Genomic DNA, 18681 nt, shown 5'->3' on the forward strand with positions numbered 1-18681 from the left:
TCCCACTAATTGCAAAGGGGCAAAAAACACGTATTATTTGCGTTAGGTCAGAATCTGTACTTGCTTACTGCAGTGTACCTGACTGGACTATGAATTGAGGGCTAGCAGGTTTTCAGCTCCCTGAGGGTCAGGGAAGTACAATTCTGGGCTCACGAGTGCAAGGCCAAAGGCAACACCAGAACACTCAGTGTGCAAGTTCAAGCAAAGCCATAGGGACTGACGTGAACCAAGATTGAAATGAGAAGCATGCAAGGGCCAATCTCTAACTGGTCTGCTTTGGGCTTTCAACGTCAGTCTCTGCTACATTAAATGTCTTTGGGGAGGAGACCTTTCAGCCTCTAGCCATGCGTCTACGACGGCAGCACCCCTGGTAAGAGCTTCCGCAGACCCTGCGTGAGGCTGTCATCACTCGGACCACACGGCAGACACCTTTTCTTTTCTCTCTCAACTCCGTCATATTTTCTCAAGCAGTGCGTTGGTCGATGCCAACTCAAGCTCAGTGTAGATGGCAACAAGAAACAAGGCTGACTATGCCAAATGTGACGGAAACTCGAAGCAGGTCCTTCTCAATCCCTCCTCTGCCCGCTAAGACCAAGGTAGGTGATCCCATCACAGGGGAGGGAGCCAATTGCACAGATAAAGAGCGCTGATGGCTGCACACAAAGTTGTAAGATATACTAAACTCAATGTGATGACATATGTATAAGCCAGGGCAGCTCATGTGAGCCCTGGAGGACTATGGTCCACCAGGGCTCTTTCTAGGACTTATTTGACACAGATGTCTTTCCCAGATCTCTGAGAGGAAGGGAAGGTAATAAAGAAGAATTTCACCCTGGACCTTGGACTTTGCCAATTCTAATTATCTACAGGTATCCTAACCGCCAGTGATCAGCTCATCACTGAATTAGATTTGCAAGGGATTGTTAGTCCAGGCACACCCTTATTCACAACGGGGTGTACAAGAACTCTGGGGAAAGCAGAGTCAGGAACTGTGCGTTGTCACTCCAATTTTGGTCTCTCCTACAATTCCGGGAGAGTTGAACAAGTGTGATGAAATCACCGTGTTCTAGAAAAAGAAATTTCTTGACAGAATGCTATTCAAAATGTCTTAGTGCCCTCGAGGGAAGTTACTCTGATGGATTTTCCACAGCAAGCGTGCACGGAGAGGGTAAGTTGGAGGCTTGCTCAGCAGGAAGAGAGCACGGAGCGCCACGCGCTCTCTGCATGGGCGAGGGCTCAAGCTTGCTCCACCACTGCCAAACCACGGCACCTTCAGGGCAGGGCCACATATCCAATAAGAGCTCTCCAGATTGGTCCCCAGAGGTCATTACAGGGCACTTGGGCATGCTAGTTATCATGCGCACTGCCACTGTGTGCTTGATCATCACTGGGGCCCGCCCAGTGTTTGCCCTTGTTCTGTCACTCGAAGGGGATGAGAGACAGGGAAACTTAGAGCCTCCGTGGCCCAAAGGGATGAGTTTAATTGCATTTTTATCTTTGAAAAATTCCACTTTAATTGCAAAGGCATTTGTCTTCATGCCTGTCTATCAGGCATTTCAATTTGTGAACTGAATTAAAAAAAATAAGAATGCATGCAGCTAAAGGAAAAGAGGACTTTGCTATTAAAAAAAAACACCCTAATAAAATAAAATACTAAGGTTTCTGAGTTGGGGGCCTGATTCTCCTTTTGGCGCCCTCATTCCAGTGTCTCCAGCAGGGCCCGTCTGCTTCTGACAAACAGAGGTGGGAGACAGGACCGGGCACTGGGTTTGCTAGTCTGGAAAGCAAGAGAGGAGGTGCTTGCTTCTCTGACAGTTCACCCTGCAGAAGTGAGGCATGGCTTCGCCTAGAAGGTCCTCAGGTGTCGGGACAAGAGGGCGGGGTAGGGGCAAGAAAGCAGCTAAAGATGGACTGCCAGTTTCATCCCCGAGTCTTCGGGTCATCCCAGGCTCACACAGTTAACCTGAGAAAACACCTGTATCATCTGAAGCATGGACCACTGCTCTGAAGGCCTCCCAGCTCAGGAGCCAGTTCCTCACATGACACCTGTCTTTCCAGATGTCTCTGACAGCAGAGGCTAGCACTATGGCCAATGCAGGTGAGGTGTACCTTGAACTCATAGGATTCTTCAATGATCACTTCCAGCTTGGCATGCTCTCCCAGGATGGGGCGCCCCAGTTCCGCAATGCGCCGCTCCTCTTCCTCTTTGCTGGTCAGCGGCTGCTTGTCATCACATTCCTCTGTGAAAAGAAGGGTAAGAGAGGGAGTCGTATGTTCCAGTTGATTGGGGAAAAGCCCTGGATCTTGTTACAAGAAAGCCCAGGACTGGGAGGCAGCCTTAATGACCTATAAAGAGTCCCTTGGGTGTGATCATATGACTGGAGCAGAGAACGGGGCCTGAGATGAGCTATTGGGCAGCAAATTATTATGACAGCAGGTGATTACAGTGTCCCCAAACCTAAGCTGATGGCTCATGCCAAAGTGCAGTTCAGGAAAGGCCACTTCTTAGGGGCCTATCACTGGCCGTGTTGGGGGAAGCACCCAGCTGCTCCCTGTGACGCTGCTCTGGCTGCCTGTACCTACTCTTTCAGCACTGGACCAAAGGGAAACAATGGAATGAGCTACACCCATGCAAAGGTATAGCGGGGATCTGCCGGCCCCTCTCCCCTTTCTAGAGGCGACGCAAATGCTCGGTTGCCAACAGGATGATGGAAGGCAAAGTGTGATTCAAGCCTCTCGTTTGCCAAGAGCCTCTGTGGGCGAGTTAAGTAGCAACGCGCCCATTCCACGTTCTGGTGAGATGCCTGAGCTCCAGCCCTGCTTTCTCACTCTGGAGGAAAGCTGAGGTGTTACAGAAAGACCTTGGCCATGTGAATCTTCAAGTAAACAGGGAGGGGCGAGGGCGAGGCCTTCAGGGAGTGCACAGTGACTCATGATTGAGCATGATTATTTTCCACAACTGCCAGGTAGCATTCACTCCAGGAGTAAACAGCGAGTGGGCACTGAGGAAATGTTAATAGACCCAAGAGTCCTTTAATGAGGGGAAGCTCACAGTTGACTCCTCTCTGCATGAAGGCCATTCAGATTTAGCTCCGTCTGAAAAGGCCATGCGCTTGTGAAGGACAAATAGGAGTCCTGGAATCACTTGGCCCCTCAGGCCTGAGTCCAGCTAAGCTAATGATTTTAAAGGAGGGAGTGCCTGCCCTGTAGAGAGACTTCAGCCCTGATACCCTCACTTCTAGGACTTCTGGGAAAACTAGAGTCTGTTGACTGAGGAGACATCAAAAGGGACCGGGGGCTTTTTTCTTGCCCAGGTTTAACCACAAGGCCATCTTGCTTTTTGCCTTTGGGCTTCAATTTTTGTAAGACTCCCCATTCCCTCCAGAATCCCATGCCTTCGCCTCAGCTCAGGGTCTCTGCTGTGGTGGCTCCCTTTCAAGAACTAGCCATTGTTGGGGCCAGTTGATCCCTGCTGGCACAGGGAGCAGATGGGCTAAGGACAATGCCAGCACTTTATAGATAAGTGTCACAACCAACTAAAGGCAAAGCACTATGTAGCACACCGATTAAGTTTGCAGAATACATTCAAATATGTTGTCCCAGAGGGATATTTGAAAAATCAACTTTCCTATCCTCAGGGCTCACAGGATATCAGGAAATTAGACAGGGCAGAAATTTCTGGTTGCTATCAGTGGCAAGGGCAATACGCAGGTGATGGGTTTTAACAAAAGCAGTATTCATTTTCTGCTGCTTACAAAAAAAATGTTATAGTAGGCTTGGGAAGTTATGACCTGAAGGAAGGCAAAAGGGTTCTGATGAAAGTCCCAAAGATTTGTCTTGGGAAAACGATGAGCTGGCCCAGGAAGCTGGATTGAGAACTGTGGGTTGCACTGCAGGAGGCTCTCAAATCCATCAGAGTTGATCCTCACCAGTGTCTGATTGTTGACCTAGAATCACGTTTTTGGTTGTTTTCAAAGTGTCAGGAACCATCTCTTTGTTGGAAACCGTGGCTGCACATGAATGGCTTTGAGACCCATGTCAAAGGAGAATGACTTTTCCCCGAAGAAGGGACATTTCCACTCAGATTTTTATTTGAATTACCAACAAGGAATTTCATTGGGTGTAGGTAATTATGGCCCTCCCCTCTCTGTAGTTTAATTTATAAATTGCAATTTACTTTTAACAAGACTCAAGGGAATTTGAGCAGGAAATATAGAGAAATGACAAAGTAAGGGCTACCGGTTGGCATTGCTTAATGTAGCAATCCACAAAACAAAGTCGTTTTGGAACATGACATTGCATAAATGTACACCAGAGTCATGAAATCAAATCACACAGTGAGTGAAAGTTATTGCCTTTTCCATCATCCATCAGCCCTTATGACCAAGAAGAAATGCTTAGCTTGATGTTGTTATATCTGTACCTCGTTTCTAAGATTTGCGGTGTCTACTATTTTAGGAAAGAGAACAACATTCTCACTCCTACAACATTTGGCTAAGTTAGCTAGATTTTAATAACCTTTTAACCTTACTTTCTATTTATGATAAGTGATATGAGTTTTTCCATTCATGTTGGTGGTTTAAGGTTTCTGTTTTAAAACCAATTTAATGAAGTTTTTTTAAAAAATGAACCCGTTTCAAAAAATCATATTAGGTACATAGTATGGTAGGAAGGCAGCCAACACAAAAAAAATTAAACGGTGTATGAGAATAACTAAAATGGAGGAAACACTGTTTTAATAGACTTCATACCAATCTAAAGAAAAGCAAGCCACCTCGCGCCTTTATCACCGGCTCTAGTATTGCCCCAAAGCTGCTTCGGGACCTGCAACACCACGATTTGATCCCATTGTCTGGAAAGGCCTCCAGGTCTCTATTTAAAATGGACCATTCTTACCTTTCAGAGCCCCACCGAGAGCATTTTCTTACATAAAGGCTCCCGCCATCATTTAAGAATGACCAAGCCAGCCTTGAATTAAATCCATCATATTCATAGCATGTGCCAAAGATGGACAATTAGTAAGTAGATGACGAGTCTGTTTCCAACATGTCAAGTGAGGATCCCCCGGGTGTCATGAATGGCTAAGTGCTCAACTGTTCCCTACAAGGTTGGTGGCGTGGACGCCAGGAGAGGCTCCGTGGAAGGCAGGCCTGGTTATTTGCTTCTGAAAGACCAGTCTTGCAAACCCCATGAGCAGCTCCACCTGCCTACATGAGGTCCCGGGAGTCTGAAATGATAGTAATTGATTGACAACAACAACAATGACCCAGAAGCTTGCTGGGGACAGAGAAACCTGCCTCCGTGCTCTGCGAATCGTCCTCATAGGGCTGATCCCAACATGTGGAAGTGGTTGTCAGATGTCTGGAGTTGAGTTTCTTTTCATAATCACGCTATTAGACAGAGTGGAACGGACCCTAGAGGTTTCTGAACTGTAATCTGCATGAAAGCAGATCATCAGGTCTCCCTCCCCCGAAGAACCCCTAGGTGTGTTCAAACACATAACTTTTGGTTGAAGAGCTGAGTGCTTCACCATGGCACCACCAACGGCTCTTTGTATAAAAATTAGGAGCTGCTCAGTATTCAGTATTTGAGTCTCCAACTGACGGTGAGGTTTTAGAAAAGTCTTTTATCGACTCCATGGATAGCCAATTGTTCGTTCATTTGACACATGTCATTGCACTCCTACAATAGGGGAGCACAGCTGAAATCTTCAACATCCAGGAATTGGTGGTGGCCTAACGGGGGAGAGGCAGATAGATGGAGACCTTCTAGTAGAGCAGGACAAAGGCAGGTTGGGGAGCAACTTACTTTAAGGGATTCATGGGAGACTAGAGGAGAGAGGATATGTTTGAACTTGATCACGAAGCCTGTATGAGAGTTTGCCAGGTGGTGGTGGTGGTAGTAGTAATAGGGGTGATTTGGAGGTGGTCAGGTCCGGAGGGGAGTTCCAGGCAGAGAAAAGTCAAAGTACAAAGAGGTCTGACATCATGGACAGGGTAGTGGTACTTTCCCTTTAATAAGTGCCATGAAAATTTAAGAGACCATTATGCATGTTATTTAGAGAAGGTAGCTGGGTAAATCCTAACTATTATTGGTATGCAATGAGATCAATGTAGTAGTGTGGTTTAGATGTTTGGTTTGGCAAAGAAGAAAAAAGTATTAGCTACATTTTCCAGGGGTTCTCTTTTTAGATACTCTGTTGTATACAGAAATGGATTAAGAACTTTTTACATTCATCTATTATGTTGGTGTCCTTTCCATGGTGAGCTGTGGCTAAAGCAGCCCATTTTAAGAGGCTCAAAATCAGTTTCATCTCCTCCTACGGAGGGATAATATGCTGTCCTTTTCAATTTGCTTCAGCTAGAGAAAATTAATTCTCTCTCTCTTCCGTTGTCTCTTTGTCTTTCTGAATGGCTGTGTTTACTCACACGCTTTATAAACTCTGGGCATTTTACTGAGAGATTGGCAATACAATACTTAATCAACCAGTCTTAACCAATGAACACAACTTAGAAAACAAATGCGTCGTTGACTGCCACTGTTAAAATCAATATTGGCAGGACGTGAAATAATCTTATCATAAAATAACTCATCGATTCTGGAGCATAATTGATTTTGCTTTGCAAATCCCAGCACAGAAGAAAAACTACTAGGTATCTGGGATTGGAGTCCAGCAGAATTATCCTCAAGCTACCTTCCTTGCTTCTGTCACGTGGACAGCATTGCTGCTGGGGAAGAGGTGAAGGCGCTGTGAGTGGGGATTCTCAGTGGAAAAATAAGATGGTATGCACACCTATCTGATTATATAGACATTTACTTGATGAATTACTGCCCTTATGTTTTAATGCGGTGGTGATTTATAATCTTTATGAACAATGTTGGGTTTGGAAAAGAGCAAATAAGCAATGGTGGGAGAATCGTATCCAAGGTTATTTTAATCCTTCCCTGAGAATTATGGTGACAAATCCAAGAGCAGAGATTTTTGAAAGCTTTCAGCACTTGGCTGACCCCTAGGGAGGCTCTAAGAAGGCTTGCATTTTGATTTCCATGTGGAATATGCTGGACCAAACTCAGGACTCAGTACCACGCTTATTGAATGGAGCACGGGGCGGGAAGATGAGGAAAGATTTACAGGCTCTGGCCGAACGTAGGCGAAGGTGTATGACTAGAATGCTTAAAACCTCGAGAACCTTTAGAGGTGGTCGCTGAAAGTTAATGAAACTGAGGCTTTCCAGGCCCAGGTGAAACGAGTACCTGCAATGTTGATTACAGTGGAGGGAAGAGGGTGCTCTCTAGCGTGTACTTTCCTGAAGACGGGTTGGCCTAGCAAAAGGACAAGCAGAAAATCAGCAGAAATACATAGCATTGACTTTGCTGTCGGCACTTTGTGAAATTAGTAGGCTCAACATCACAGCATATGCACACACTACAAGCAGGGTTTGTTTGGGATGGGAGTGGTGGAGGTCACCCCTACAGCAGGAGTGAGCAGAGTGCTGGTGGAGGCCACTGACCACAGATGAAAGCAAGTGTCCCATGAGCCAAACCACTTGAAGGGAAACTCAGCCCACAAAAGGATGTAGCCAGACTCCTACAAGCACCCAAAATAGAGTCCCCAGGTCTTTCAAGTTACGATTTTTCAGCGGTATTAGAACAACAGAAAGCCCTTGGTGTGAAGACAGGAAGCCTATCCTTGGAGCCTATAGGTGCTCACAATAAACCTTGAACTAGCCAACTTCCTAGTTCTCCCCAAGGAAAATGGCACCAGTAGTGCTTTTCTGTCAATTTGGAGGTTTCTTTCGCAGTCAATGGAATGGCATCTGGGAACATGCTTACTGCATTTATTTCCTGGGCAGCTTGGAGGAGTGTGTGCTTTGGTACTTGCAAGCTTAGCAAGGGTAAGTCATTGTCACGCCAACTGTATGGATTAAGTAGACCTGGGGGTTTCATTGAAGTCCTGACCCAGCTGACTGCCACGTCCACCTGCTGTTTGCTTCCACAAAAAGCTTCCAGGGACTGACCCGGGAATCACGAGACCTGGGACCCAGGGCCAACTCCATTTTATGTTTTGTGTCTACATTTATGACCCAGTTTCCTCAACTGTAAAATGAAACTGTACTGAACGGGGCTTTCTTCTTCCAACCTATGTCGTGTAGTGGTGAAAGTGGTTTGTTTTCCTTCGAAAGACATATGCCTTAATAAATCTATTACACAATGAGCATAATATGCCTGGGGTACAATTAAAGAGGGAGAAAATCAGAAAACTCACTGCCATTGAGTCAATCCCAAGGCATAAGCCCTACCCCACCAGGGCATTGAGTGTTCAATGATTTCATTACGTGGGGAACTGTCTGACTTTGTATCTTAGAAGTTTGGGGGAATAAGAATGTTTCTTTCCTCTCTGATTTGAGCCAGAATAATTAACTTTACAAAAGAAATCTATACTTATGTACTCTGAATGTCTCCCTTTGGAGTCCGCTCATTTATTTTTCTTTGAATAGAATGCAGACCCTGACGGCATTTATTAGATGGACCAGGAGTTTGGATGGAAAATGTCTGATGTGTCATTTCAGAACCCTGGCAAACAGGAGGGGCTTGGGGACGAAGGAAAGAGGACAATGATGGAGTTAGGACAGTCGTCCCAGCTCTGGACCTGCAGTGACAGGGCTGAACGCTGAGTTCAGTGGTGAATTGGGGTGGACTCATTCATCTCTCTGAACCTTCCCATAATCTGAAAGGCCAGTTGTGCATTTGAATTATGTTATTACTTAGTGCCACATGAGAAGAGAAGTGGAGTGCAGCGCCCATGGTACCAAGCTCACTCAGTAACAGGGCCGTGCTGGAAACAGACCAAGACACATACAGATAAGAGACCAGATGGGTTGGAGGGATATCAGTAGAAAGAAATCCATATTGGGGAAGTTATTCACTTAGGGCAGGCTTGATTTAGAACGGGTTGGCGATGAACTTATACTTACAAGAGTTTAAGTTTATCCCAACATTGCTGTTTTCTCAATTAGGACTTTTTATTGATTGAAGGATTACGTTTATGCATCTGTCCAGTTTAGAGAAAAATAAATCGGATCTTGATAGCAGCATGATATTTTGGAAAATGCCACTGCAGGTCAGCCCTTTGACCTTAATGATTAGAGATATCTTCATCCGGCCACATTAGACAGACAGACCAGAGATGCTTTTGTGACCTATCTCCTCAAACTCTGCATAGGTGATTCAAAAGAGAAGATGCTGTAGAGGGAGGGGCCAGGATGGTGGTGGTGCGCCGGGATATCTACCTTCTTGAAGCAAGAAGATGACTTGTGAACTGTGGTATCTGCATATAATTTAATGAACCAGGTAGGACACCACTCTGAATTTAAATGCTTTAAACCCTTTGCTCTCATTTTTAGTTTTTAATAGAGCAATTTGTAGGAGAAATGGTACTTCTTACTATGTTACTAGTGCTCCAACCCAAATCCCCAAGGAGGGTGTCAGATGGATTAGCAGAATGTGGAGGAGGGGGGTATTCATTCCACTGCCCAGGCAGTATTGTCTATTAATAATAGGGTCCTGAGGGTGGGCTGAGTAGCAGTGTTGGAATGTCAACGGCCACGTTTCCTTGAGGCCAGCACTGTGCCATATGTATCATAGCAGGACGCCCGGCACACCATCAGTGATACACGGATGCTTGTCAACAGTCTAGTGTCAAAATGAAGTGATGAGAGGTTTTCTGCATACATTTACTTCCATGTAAGTACATCATGCAAGTAATTAAAGTGTAGAATATTAGTGGTGTAAAACAGCAGGAGCAAACTCTATACCACAGCTGCATGTTAACACAGGGGTGGTGTTTATGTGACTTTAAAGGGCATTTGCAAAGATAGGGTACATTAAAAACATCTTACCATACAGGTATTTTTCTTCATAAAAAGAAAATAAAAATGAGAAATAATTGTTTCAAGGGTAATCATAAACATATGATGAGAACAGAGAGTACAAATTAAAATTCCACAGCACTGAACTTTAGAAATCCATACCTGTTATGGTAAAGCCACCTATAAAGAACAAAAGAGAGAGAAATAAGTGTTACCATTTGTTCCATGTGTTGTCTCAGTAAGAAATCCCAGCGCTCCCGGGATGCCTGCACACCCACCCAAGGGATGAAAATCTGCCCCACTATATTTACAATTTTACAATATATGAAACACCTGTAATCATTGTGGAGTTTCATGCACACATTTAATTCTTGAGCGTAACTCAGAAATCATCGATTCTTTAAAAATGTAAAGTAAATTAAAAATGTAATATACATTAGCTGACCATGATGGAAATGAAGCCCGAAGGCACAATCTGGCTAGCCAATCAACAGAGATAAGGGAGAGTCAGAAAGCTACTGTGTCACCTGACAGAAATGGAAAATAACCTAGAAAAATGGAGAGGAAATGCAAGAAATGAAATGCTTACCAAGCTCATTCAATAACAGGGCTGTGAAGGAAGCAGACACAGACAAACACAGAATAAGAGACCAGATGAATAAGGAAAGCAAGAGGACTACCAGCAGACAGAAGTCCAGGCAGGTGTGAGTAGCACGGTGGGAAGCCACTGCTCCCAAGGGTGCTCCTCGAGGAATGGCATGTTGGGAATAGTTCAAAGTAAACAATCCCAACGGGCCACTCTGCATGTGTTGATTGTGTGTTATATACACACATCCACATCCGCATGTGGATGTGTGTTTGGAGCCCTGCTGACCTAGTGGGTCAGGCGTTGGTCTGCTAACCAAAAGTTCAGCAGTTTGAGCCCATCAGCTGCCCTGCCCAAGAAAAAGGCAGCAGTCTGCTTCCTTCATGAGCTGCAGCTTCTAAATCCAAAGGTGGTATTCCACTCTGTCCAAAGGGGTCACAATGCGTCAGAATCCTCTTGATGGCTATGGATGTGTGTGTGTGTATGTTTATTTTTAATGAAAGATTTCTACTATTTTTAACTAGTGGGTTCTTGTCACTATAAATAAAACTACTGACTTGTTCAAAAGTATCCTCTAATACTACTAATATTAAAGAGAGAACTGGGCATGAAAGCATATATTTATTTTATTATACATAGTAGAATATTAATATTAAATATTGTGCCCGGGAGTGGCTTACCCGTCTGACATATGGAAGTCTTAAATCACCCCTTTCAGCCAATGGGAATAAAGGAAACATCTAACAAAGTCCGGCTTGGCTGATGTGCCTGGAAAGAAATTTTGGTTCCGGGCCAAGCTCTCTGTCTGCGCATTCTAGTTTCAAGATCTTTTGGCCACGGAAAATGCTTACATTTTTTTTGAATGTCTTAAAATTTAAAATTCCCAGGAATAAGTGTTTACTTGTATAGCCTTATCTCTGACTTGCTGCACTTTACAACAGCAAAACCAAAATGCTTCTAATGCCACACACACACACACACACACAAAATTAACAGAGCAAAGGCTGTAGGGTGAAACTGTGTAATTTGTCTCTTAAGACTTTAAGTTCCAACAGGACCATATATAGCCCCTTATTTTAGTTTAAGATACAGGGCTACACGTATCAACCAAATTATTTCCCACGTGCATACAGGGATGCTACAAGGACAATGACACCCAGTTCTGTCTTTGATGGTAGAGCCATGAGAGGACACCTGTGAACGAGTCAACGGTTTTATTTTTCGTGACAAGAGCCCACTTGCTGAGGAGAAAAGCAGATCATGCTCGCAGGGGGTTTAAGTTTCTTTCACAGGGCAGCATATTTGACTAAAACTACAATGGACAGTGGTCTCCAGGATCCTTTTCCTGTGATGGTTCTTAGAGGACTACTTTTAGAAGTGCTTTTTTCCTATATGATAACAAGCCGTTTTTTAAATTCCATCTTTGCAAGAAATTAGCACACTTTTCTAAAGCATCTCTTTCCTTCCATCTATTACCCAAGGAGCATCTTAAACAGGCTTCGTTATTATGGCCTTGATGCCCTTCTCTGTCATGTCCAAGGTTGCTGACACCATTTGAACATGACTAAGTCAGTGACCAGATATATATTTTTTCTGGATGGCCTCTAAGCCATGCATTTCTCACAAATAAGGGATAAGTATTGTCCCTTAAATTTGGGGTCTATGGTGAGTTATCCTATAGATTGGACATTTTCCTTATATGCAAAAGTAAAAGTATACATTTTTGCAAAGTGACCCATCCAATCATTTGCTAAACTGCTTCTCACCAATCAATTTGTAGATAATTAATAAGATTTACTGATATACTGAAAATTTACTGATATACTGAAAATGAACTACTGAAGTGCTCATTTTACAAATGTAATTAAATAAATAGGATTTATACTAAATAATCAGTTAGTAGCTAGTTATTGAAAGCTCCAGTTTAAGCTAAAAAAAATTAGCTTCGAAGTTGATAAGGAATTCCTTTGTCCTTATCAATAGAGTACACCTGAAGTTAAAGGAAAATTTTAAACACATAAGTAAGAATCAAGAATTTATAAGAATAAATACCAAAAAATATATTTGGTATGACTGGGTTATATATTTATGGGAACATTAAGGGTCAATTTGATAATAGGAGAATATGTCAAAATGAACATCAGAATGTCAATAACACTATTATTCCTCAAGAATCTTTGCATTTATTAAGTTTTATTTCATTAAAAAAAATCTGAATTCTCTAAAGAAACCTAATTATAGAATTCCAGAATTTCCTATAAGTTGCCTTTAGAATCATCTTGAAATACTAATAGGCATTATATATTCTTTAGTACTACCATTGTAAGGACAATTGAGTGGTCGAGGCTACCTTTTAGAATGCCCCTTTCATTAGAACAAACACACCCAAAATCCGTCTTTCATATCATCTCTTCTCAAACGGCAGCGATCTCTCCCAGCATTTGTGAAATCGGGTTGCATCCCTGGTTAGTTGGCATTCTTAAGGGCAATGGGCATTGCGAGGTGCACTAGTCAGTGAAGGAAGGGGAACGCATTTGGCAGAGCTTTAGAGGGAATAAGATACAGTTCTTGGAAGCCGAGGAAGAGGAGAGAGTGCAGTGTGAGAGTAGGGAGACACGGAGAGAGGAGAGTACAATTTCTCACTGGTATGTCTTTGTATACTCTCACACCTTTCATGCCTCTTCGTATCCATTTGGGCTCCTCAAGCACAAGGGAGAAACTGCACTCTTTCTCATATTCCTCACGGTCATTTATTCTAATGGGAATGATCTTCCTGTGGGAACACAAGACAAAAGGCAAACAAATGGTTGGAGTCACACGCTCATGCTCTTGGTGTCCATCCACCAAGGTGAATGTTACTGTGCGGTTATGGAGGGACGACTGGCAGCACATGGACCTCTTGAGTATGTAAAAGGGCATCTTGAGGAATGGCAGCTGGTCTCAATAACTGTTTTCTTTTTGGGGGGGCTAATTTAGCCCTTTCACAAATTCTTCCTGCATCAATGAGAAGGCAGGAGGGTCCCTCCATATTAGGAAGCTAATCAGAATGTTGCCTTCATTTGTGCTTGGTACCAACTTTCCCAGAAAGGGAGGCCTGGTCAACTGCATTCCAGGTCTGTAATGTGCCGAGTGGCCAAACAGGACCAATGCAACCCCATGCCTGGGCCAGTGAGGCTGAGGGGTAGGTCTATGCCCCGTTACATAGGTGGAGGGATGTGTGCCTTGTAAGTCATGTTCTGAAGAGTGCAGGCATCCAGGGGTGGCACGGCCAGCAGAAGCTGTGGGGCTCAGCCCTGGCGCAGCTCCCCCACCTTTCTTCTCACTCATCTCCACCAGGCGGGGTTCTCCAATCTCAAGGAAGAAGGTCTTGTTTTTCTCATATTCCTCATCATCAATTACCTTGACTGATATTGTTTTGCTGAAACAGAGAAGAATAGAGATTGACGAACAAAGGGAAGCAGAAAGAGAAGGCAAGAAACATAGGAAAGAAGAAAGCAAGGTTAACGAGCTGCACTTTCACAAAAACGGCAGTTGAGAAATTTCTGTACAGTAACCGTTTCTCCAAGGATGGTCTGAAAGCACAGGAAAGCAACGCCACCCAGGAGCAGTGAATTACTTTGGATACAATATAGCACTCAGTCCAAATATATGTGTTTAATCATGGCAAGAAAAAGCAGATAAACAGATTACAAAAGAAGAAAATATATATATTAATTTATAATTGTGGGATTGTTCATTCTGTGCCTTAAAATTCCTTCCCTGGGGTGGGGGGTGGGGTGGGGAGGTGTTTGTCAATAAATCATTAAAACAATTGTTGACAGAGGCTATCTCTCACTTATCGTGGGTCATTTGTTTCCGGCTTTGTGCTTTACTCCATTTCCAAATGTAGTTTTTTATCACAAAATTTATTAGCATAGTTAATATATCAAACCATTACCAAAGGAAATATAAGGTCTTTCATCTCCTTCCCCTAGATGTCTTAGAATCAAATTCTTACAAGACAATGGTTTATTTGTCTTTCAAGAGGGCAGGCAAGACACCACAATAGCTATTTTGAAAGTAACGAGGTGATATGGGGGAATCATGATGTTTTCATTATTTTCATAACTCCCAATGTTCAGTTTTAATTTAACTAAATTTGCCGATTACACTACCATCAAGCTCCACCAATATACCAAACCAGTTCAATCAGAATTCTTATTCTAATCCACCTTTCAGCACTTCTTGGCCTAAAGCCTTATGGCTGTGAGTGACAGGCAGGTAAGCCAAATGCAAAGATTATGCAAATCCCAACTCCCCCTAAGCATCCTTAATGATGCAGAAAATAAATCCAGCATTGCTTTTTATTTAATAAGGAATGAAACACTTCGTGTATTACAACTTATTCAAAACCTTTCAAACACATATTTGTCCTTGGAAATAGATTTTACAGTAACTGGCCAGGGACATACCTAACTCAAGTTTTTAAAAAATGTTTGTGTGGTGTGTGCGTAGGCACACAGATTTAACGGCAGGTAATTCTTCAGTTTTGGTGGAATTTTCTAGGTTCTCTGGCAGGAAGTTGACTCTCTTTACATACACACACACACACACACACACGCAGGAAGTTGACTCTACACACACACACGCAGGAAGTTGACTCTCTCTACACACACACACACACACACACACACACACAATAATTCCATACCATCACGTTTCATAGAGCTCACTGTGTCAATGAGTATCAGTCTTTCCTGGAATGAAGGTGAAAGGCAGCTCCAGGGAGTGGTTGCCTTGAATTCTCTGAGTTTCTCAGCCTCCAAGGCAACAGGCTTTAGCGCAGCTTTCTTGATTTAGCACGGTGGAAGTGAAATCAATTGCCTGGTTCAAATCCGCTGGGGCCCCAGAAGCTACTCTGCTGCTCAGCTAAAGAACACCGCTGCCCGGTGTCCACATCTAATTTCTCACTTCCAGAGCGCTGAAGCTCTTGCAAGGGCCTCGTTTTCTCTTGATACTGTCCTTAAATACTGAAATACCAAGGCTAGATGATCAGCTATACATGATTAAAGCAATAGTCATTTTTGAAGAGTAGGTAGATATTTATAAAACTACCAGCCACATGAGAAAATCAAGTATATACATCCAAAGACCAATCTCTTCTCATTTCTAGAATTTTCTTCTGAAATTTCCCTGACTAATAAAACTGATTAATAAAAATAAGTCAGCCTGATCTGACAAAATTGGGATATCTGATCATTCTTTAATAGCCTAAACGACATACAAATATTAAAGAAAGCACAGAGGATACAGGAAATAATGAATAACGTGTACTTTCTATTTCAGAATGAAATCTGATTTATTAAATGATATAAAATTTACCTAAAAATAACACTCAAGGTATATCTTCCATGTCATTAAAACATACAAATTTGGGGTTTTTTTCTTATATGTGTGCAATGCTAAGCAGAGGCACACCTCTTTATTAAAGCAAACAGCATTATAAGACCAAGTGTGGATTGTAAAAAATACCATCCTCTGGGCTTGAAGGCCCCACTTTATCAAGGATACTTTATAATAGGGAACAGGAACAACATAATTTTCTCATATCTTCCCACCTCCCACCCCCTGAAAGACTGTCAATGTTACAGTGCTCTTGCTTGGCTCACTTTAGAATGATTGAGTTAGTTTTCTACAGTTTTCATTCTCACCTCAATCCATATCTCATCACATTCATTATTGAAGCATGCCAATAAAAGAGGGCCAGTGGAGATGGTTGAATGGGCTAGTGTTTGTTTAGGAAAGGCTACTGGATTCTTACCCTAATGCCAACATAACTTATGCACAAATAAATAAAAACAATGGTATGAGTTGTTTACTACCTTTGATGACTATCACTGTTGTGATAGCTTCCTTTTCAATATTCAGAGGAGCTGGTGAATGTAAGCAGTGTAGTTATATGAGCCCTATATCATTTGCTGTCCCCCAAAATAAGCTTTTACAATTTTAAAAATTATTAATCTATCAATACCCATGGTACAGTAATCCTTACAAAATATTTCAGTATCCAATAACTCTGATATTGGAAAAATGATAAATAATGAAAAGCCATACTTTTGTAGCTGCCTGGCAAAGCCACCAAAAATAAATAGAATTTGCACGATGGCACGTCATTTCAAAATCATTTGTCATAGAATCAATAGTGTCCCCACTGGAGCAGCCATTAAATGATATATTGATCTTGCTCCTCTTCCAGAGTCGTTATTAATAGGAAGCTTGATTGCTAATGGACATTTTAGTCAAGCTAAAGTGACAGGAGAAAAGCAGTCTTATGAATCAGCATTTTAAATTAAGGGAGGCAAAATTGGATGGATTGGTGATATTCACCTTTCGCTTCACAACAGGAATATTTCCTCCCTTAGCAAGAGTAACAGAGATGAAAAGAACCAGTGTACATTCTACAAAATGTGCTATTTGTGTACCATTTGTTCACTCTCTAGAGCCTAATGCACAAAAGACACTGTTACCCTTTGTCCACCACAGGGCTTGTGGCAGGAGCTGCGGATGCCTTGATGAAGACTAGAGTTCCGATACTCTAGTGTCATCAGAGGACTGTCTCTGTTCCTGACACTTCTACAGGAGGAATAGGATGCCCAGGGTTTCAGGAACTGTGTTGTTGTTGCTGTTGCTATTTGTCATGGAGTCAATTTGGTGCCTTAAGGAGATACCATGATACACACAGTAGAACTGTTCTTCACTGGGTTTCAAGGCCATAATCTTTTCTTTTTTTTTATGATTTATTTTTATTTTATTTTATTTTTTAACATTTTATTAGGGGCTCATACAACTGTTATCCCAATCCATACACACATCAATTGTGTAAAGTGCTTTGTACATCGTTTCTCAAAACATTTTCTCTCCATTTAAACCCCCGACATTAGGTCCTCATTTTTCCCCTCCCTCCCCGCTCCCCACTCCCTCATCAGCCCTTGATAGTTTATAAATGGGTATTTTGTCATATCTTGCCCTGTCCGACGTCTCCCTTCATCCACTTTTCGGTTGTCTGTCCCCCAGGGAGGAGGTCACACACAGTTCCATGTAATCCATAATCTTGCGGAAGTCTATCACTGGGCCTGTCCTCTGAGGAACATGTGGGTCAGGGGATTGAACCAACAACCTTCAGGTTAATAGCCCAGCTCTTATCCAGTTAGGCCACCCAGAGACTTCAAAGTCACTTTCAATGCCTTCCTGTCTGCTCCCCCTTGCTCAGACAATCCCTGCCCACTTGGGTTTTGCACTCGCATAAGCACTCCCTCCTTCTGAGAACACAGATTCATGTTGGCTGTTCTGTTCCAATGGGAAGCAATTGGTTCTCTGTTGGTATTTTCTTATATTGACAACTTCACAAAAACAAGACTGAGAAAACTTGCATCCAAATACAACGCATACATTGTTATTCATTGCTCAGGGACGACTAGAAAAATGAACGTAATGCTCAACTGCAGTAATAATCATGAAGAGAGAAAGACCGCCTCACTTTATTTGACCTCTCTCTACAGCTGAACTAAATACTACATAAATTGTAAGACTAGATCATCAAATTGTGATATATGCCCACATAGAGTACTACACAAAGTTAAAAGATAAAAAGGAATCTCTGAAACACCTATAACATGAATGGACCTTTAGAACTGAGTGAACTTAATCAATCACAAAAGGAAAAATGTTGTGAGGCCATTATTGTAAAAAGTCAAGAAAAAAATTTCACATCTAAACCAACCAACCCACCCACCCACCCACCCACTATTTAATGGTTAGCAGGGTGGGAAGAGAGGGAGGGAAGGTAGATTCCTGGTGAGAAGACAGCAAGTATTAGCATGGTTAAAGACAATATACAAGAAGAGGGACGGAGGTCACCCAAGAATGACGGAGGCAGGGGAAGGCCTGAAGAAGATTGCATTTGGTTAAAAGCAACAGAGGCAAATACTGGTATAATCAAAACCCTCCGATGATGATTGCCAAGTAAATGCATGGATAGATATGCAGGCCGAATGGCTGGATGAAGGAGAGAAGGATTGAAGAAATGGTGCGGCAAAGGAGAATCCAACTCCAGATGTGCTCATGGATTACAGCGAGCAAAGGAGAGTCCAACTCCTTATGTGTGTGCTCTTGGATGCTTCCTACGAGGCCCACGGCAGACATGCCTCTACCTTCCCACCTGTTGTTCATTTTTCTGATCCCCCCCCC

The 18681-nt window shown here is 42.8% G+C and overlaps 1 protein-coding gene across 15 annotated transcripts in view; it reads right to left on the reverse strand.

The window, feature by feature from the left end:
• The window catches only part of SLC8A1 (solute carrier family 8 member A1), a 445070-nt gene that overhangs the window by 59542 nt on the left and 366847 nt on the right, over nt 1–18681 (reverse strand). For 7 of the 15 annotated variants that reach the window (XM_004711125.4, XM_045287007.1, XM_045287004.1 and 4 more), the window contains 6 exons: nt 13767–13873; nt 10459–10479; nt 10032–10049; nt 9900–9914; nt 7255–7323; nt 2110–2240 (listed from right to left, as the gene is read on the reverse strand). In XM_004711125.4, the coding sequence (XP_004711182.1) occupies nt 2110–2240; nt 7255–7323; nt 9900–9914; nt 10032–10049; nt 10459–10479; nt 13767–13873 (361 nt within the window). Of the gene's footprint in view, nt 1–2109; nt 2241–7254; nt 7324–9899; nt 9915–10031; nt 10050–10458; nt 10480–13124; nt 13229–13766; nt 13874–18681 lie in introns of all 15 variants that reach the window. The other 8 variants (XM_004711127.2, XM_045287002.1, XM_004711126.3 and 5 more) reach the window with 8 other exon arrangements.

This window comes from Echinops telfairi, unplaced genomic scaffold, assembly GCF_000313985.2.
Source record: "Echinops telfairi isolate 266 unplaced genomic scaffold, ASM31398v2 ScPeMD7_10;HRSCAF=50, whole genome shotgun sequence".
NCBI lineage: Eukaryota > Metazoa > Chordata > Mammalia > Afrosoricida > Tenrecidae > Echinops > Echinops telfairi.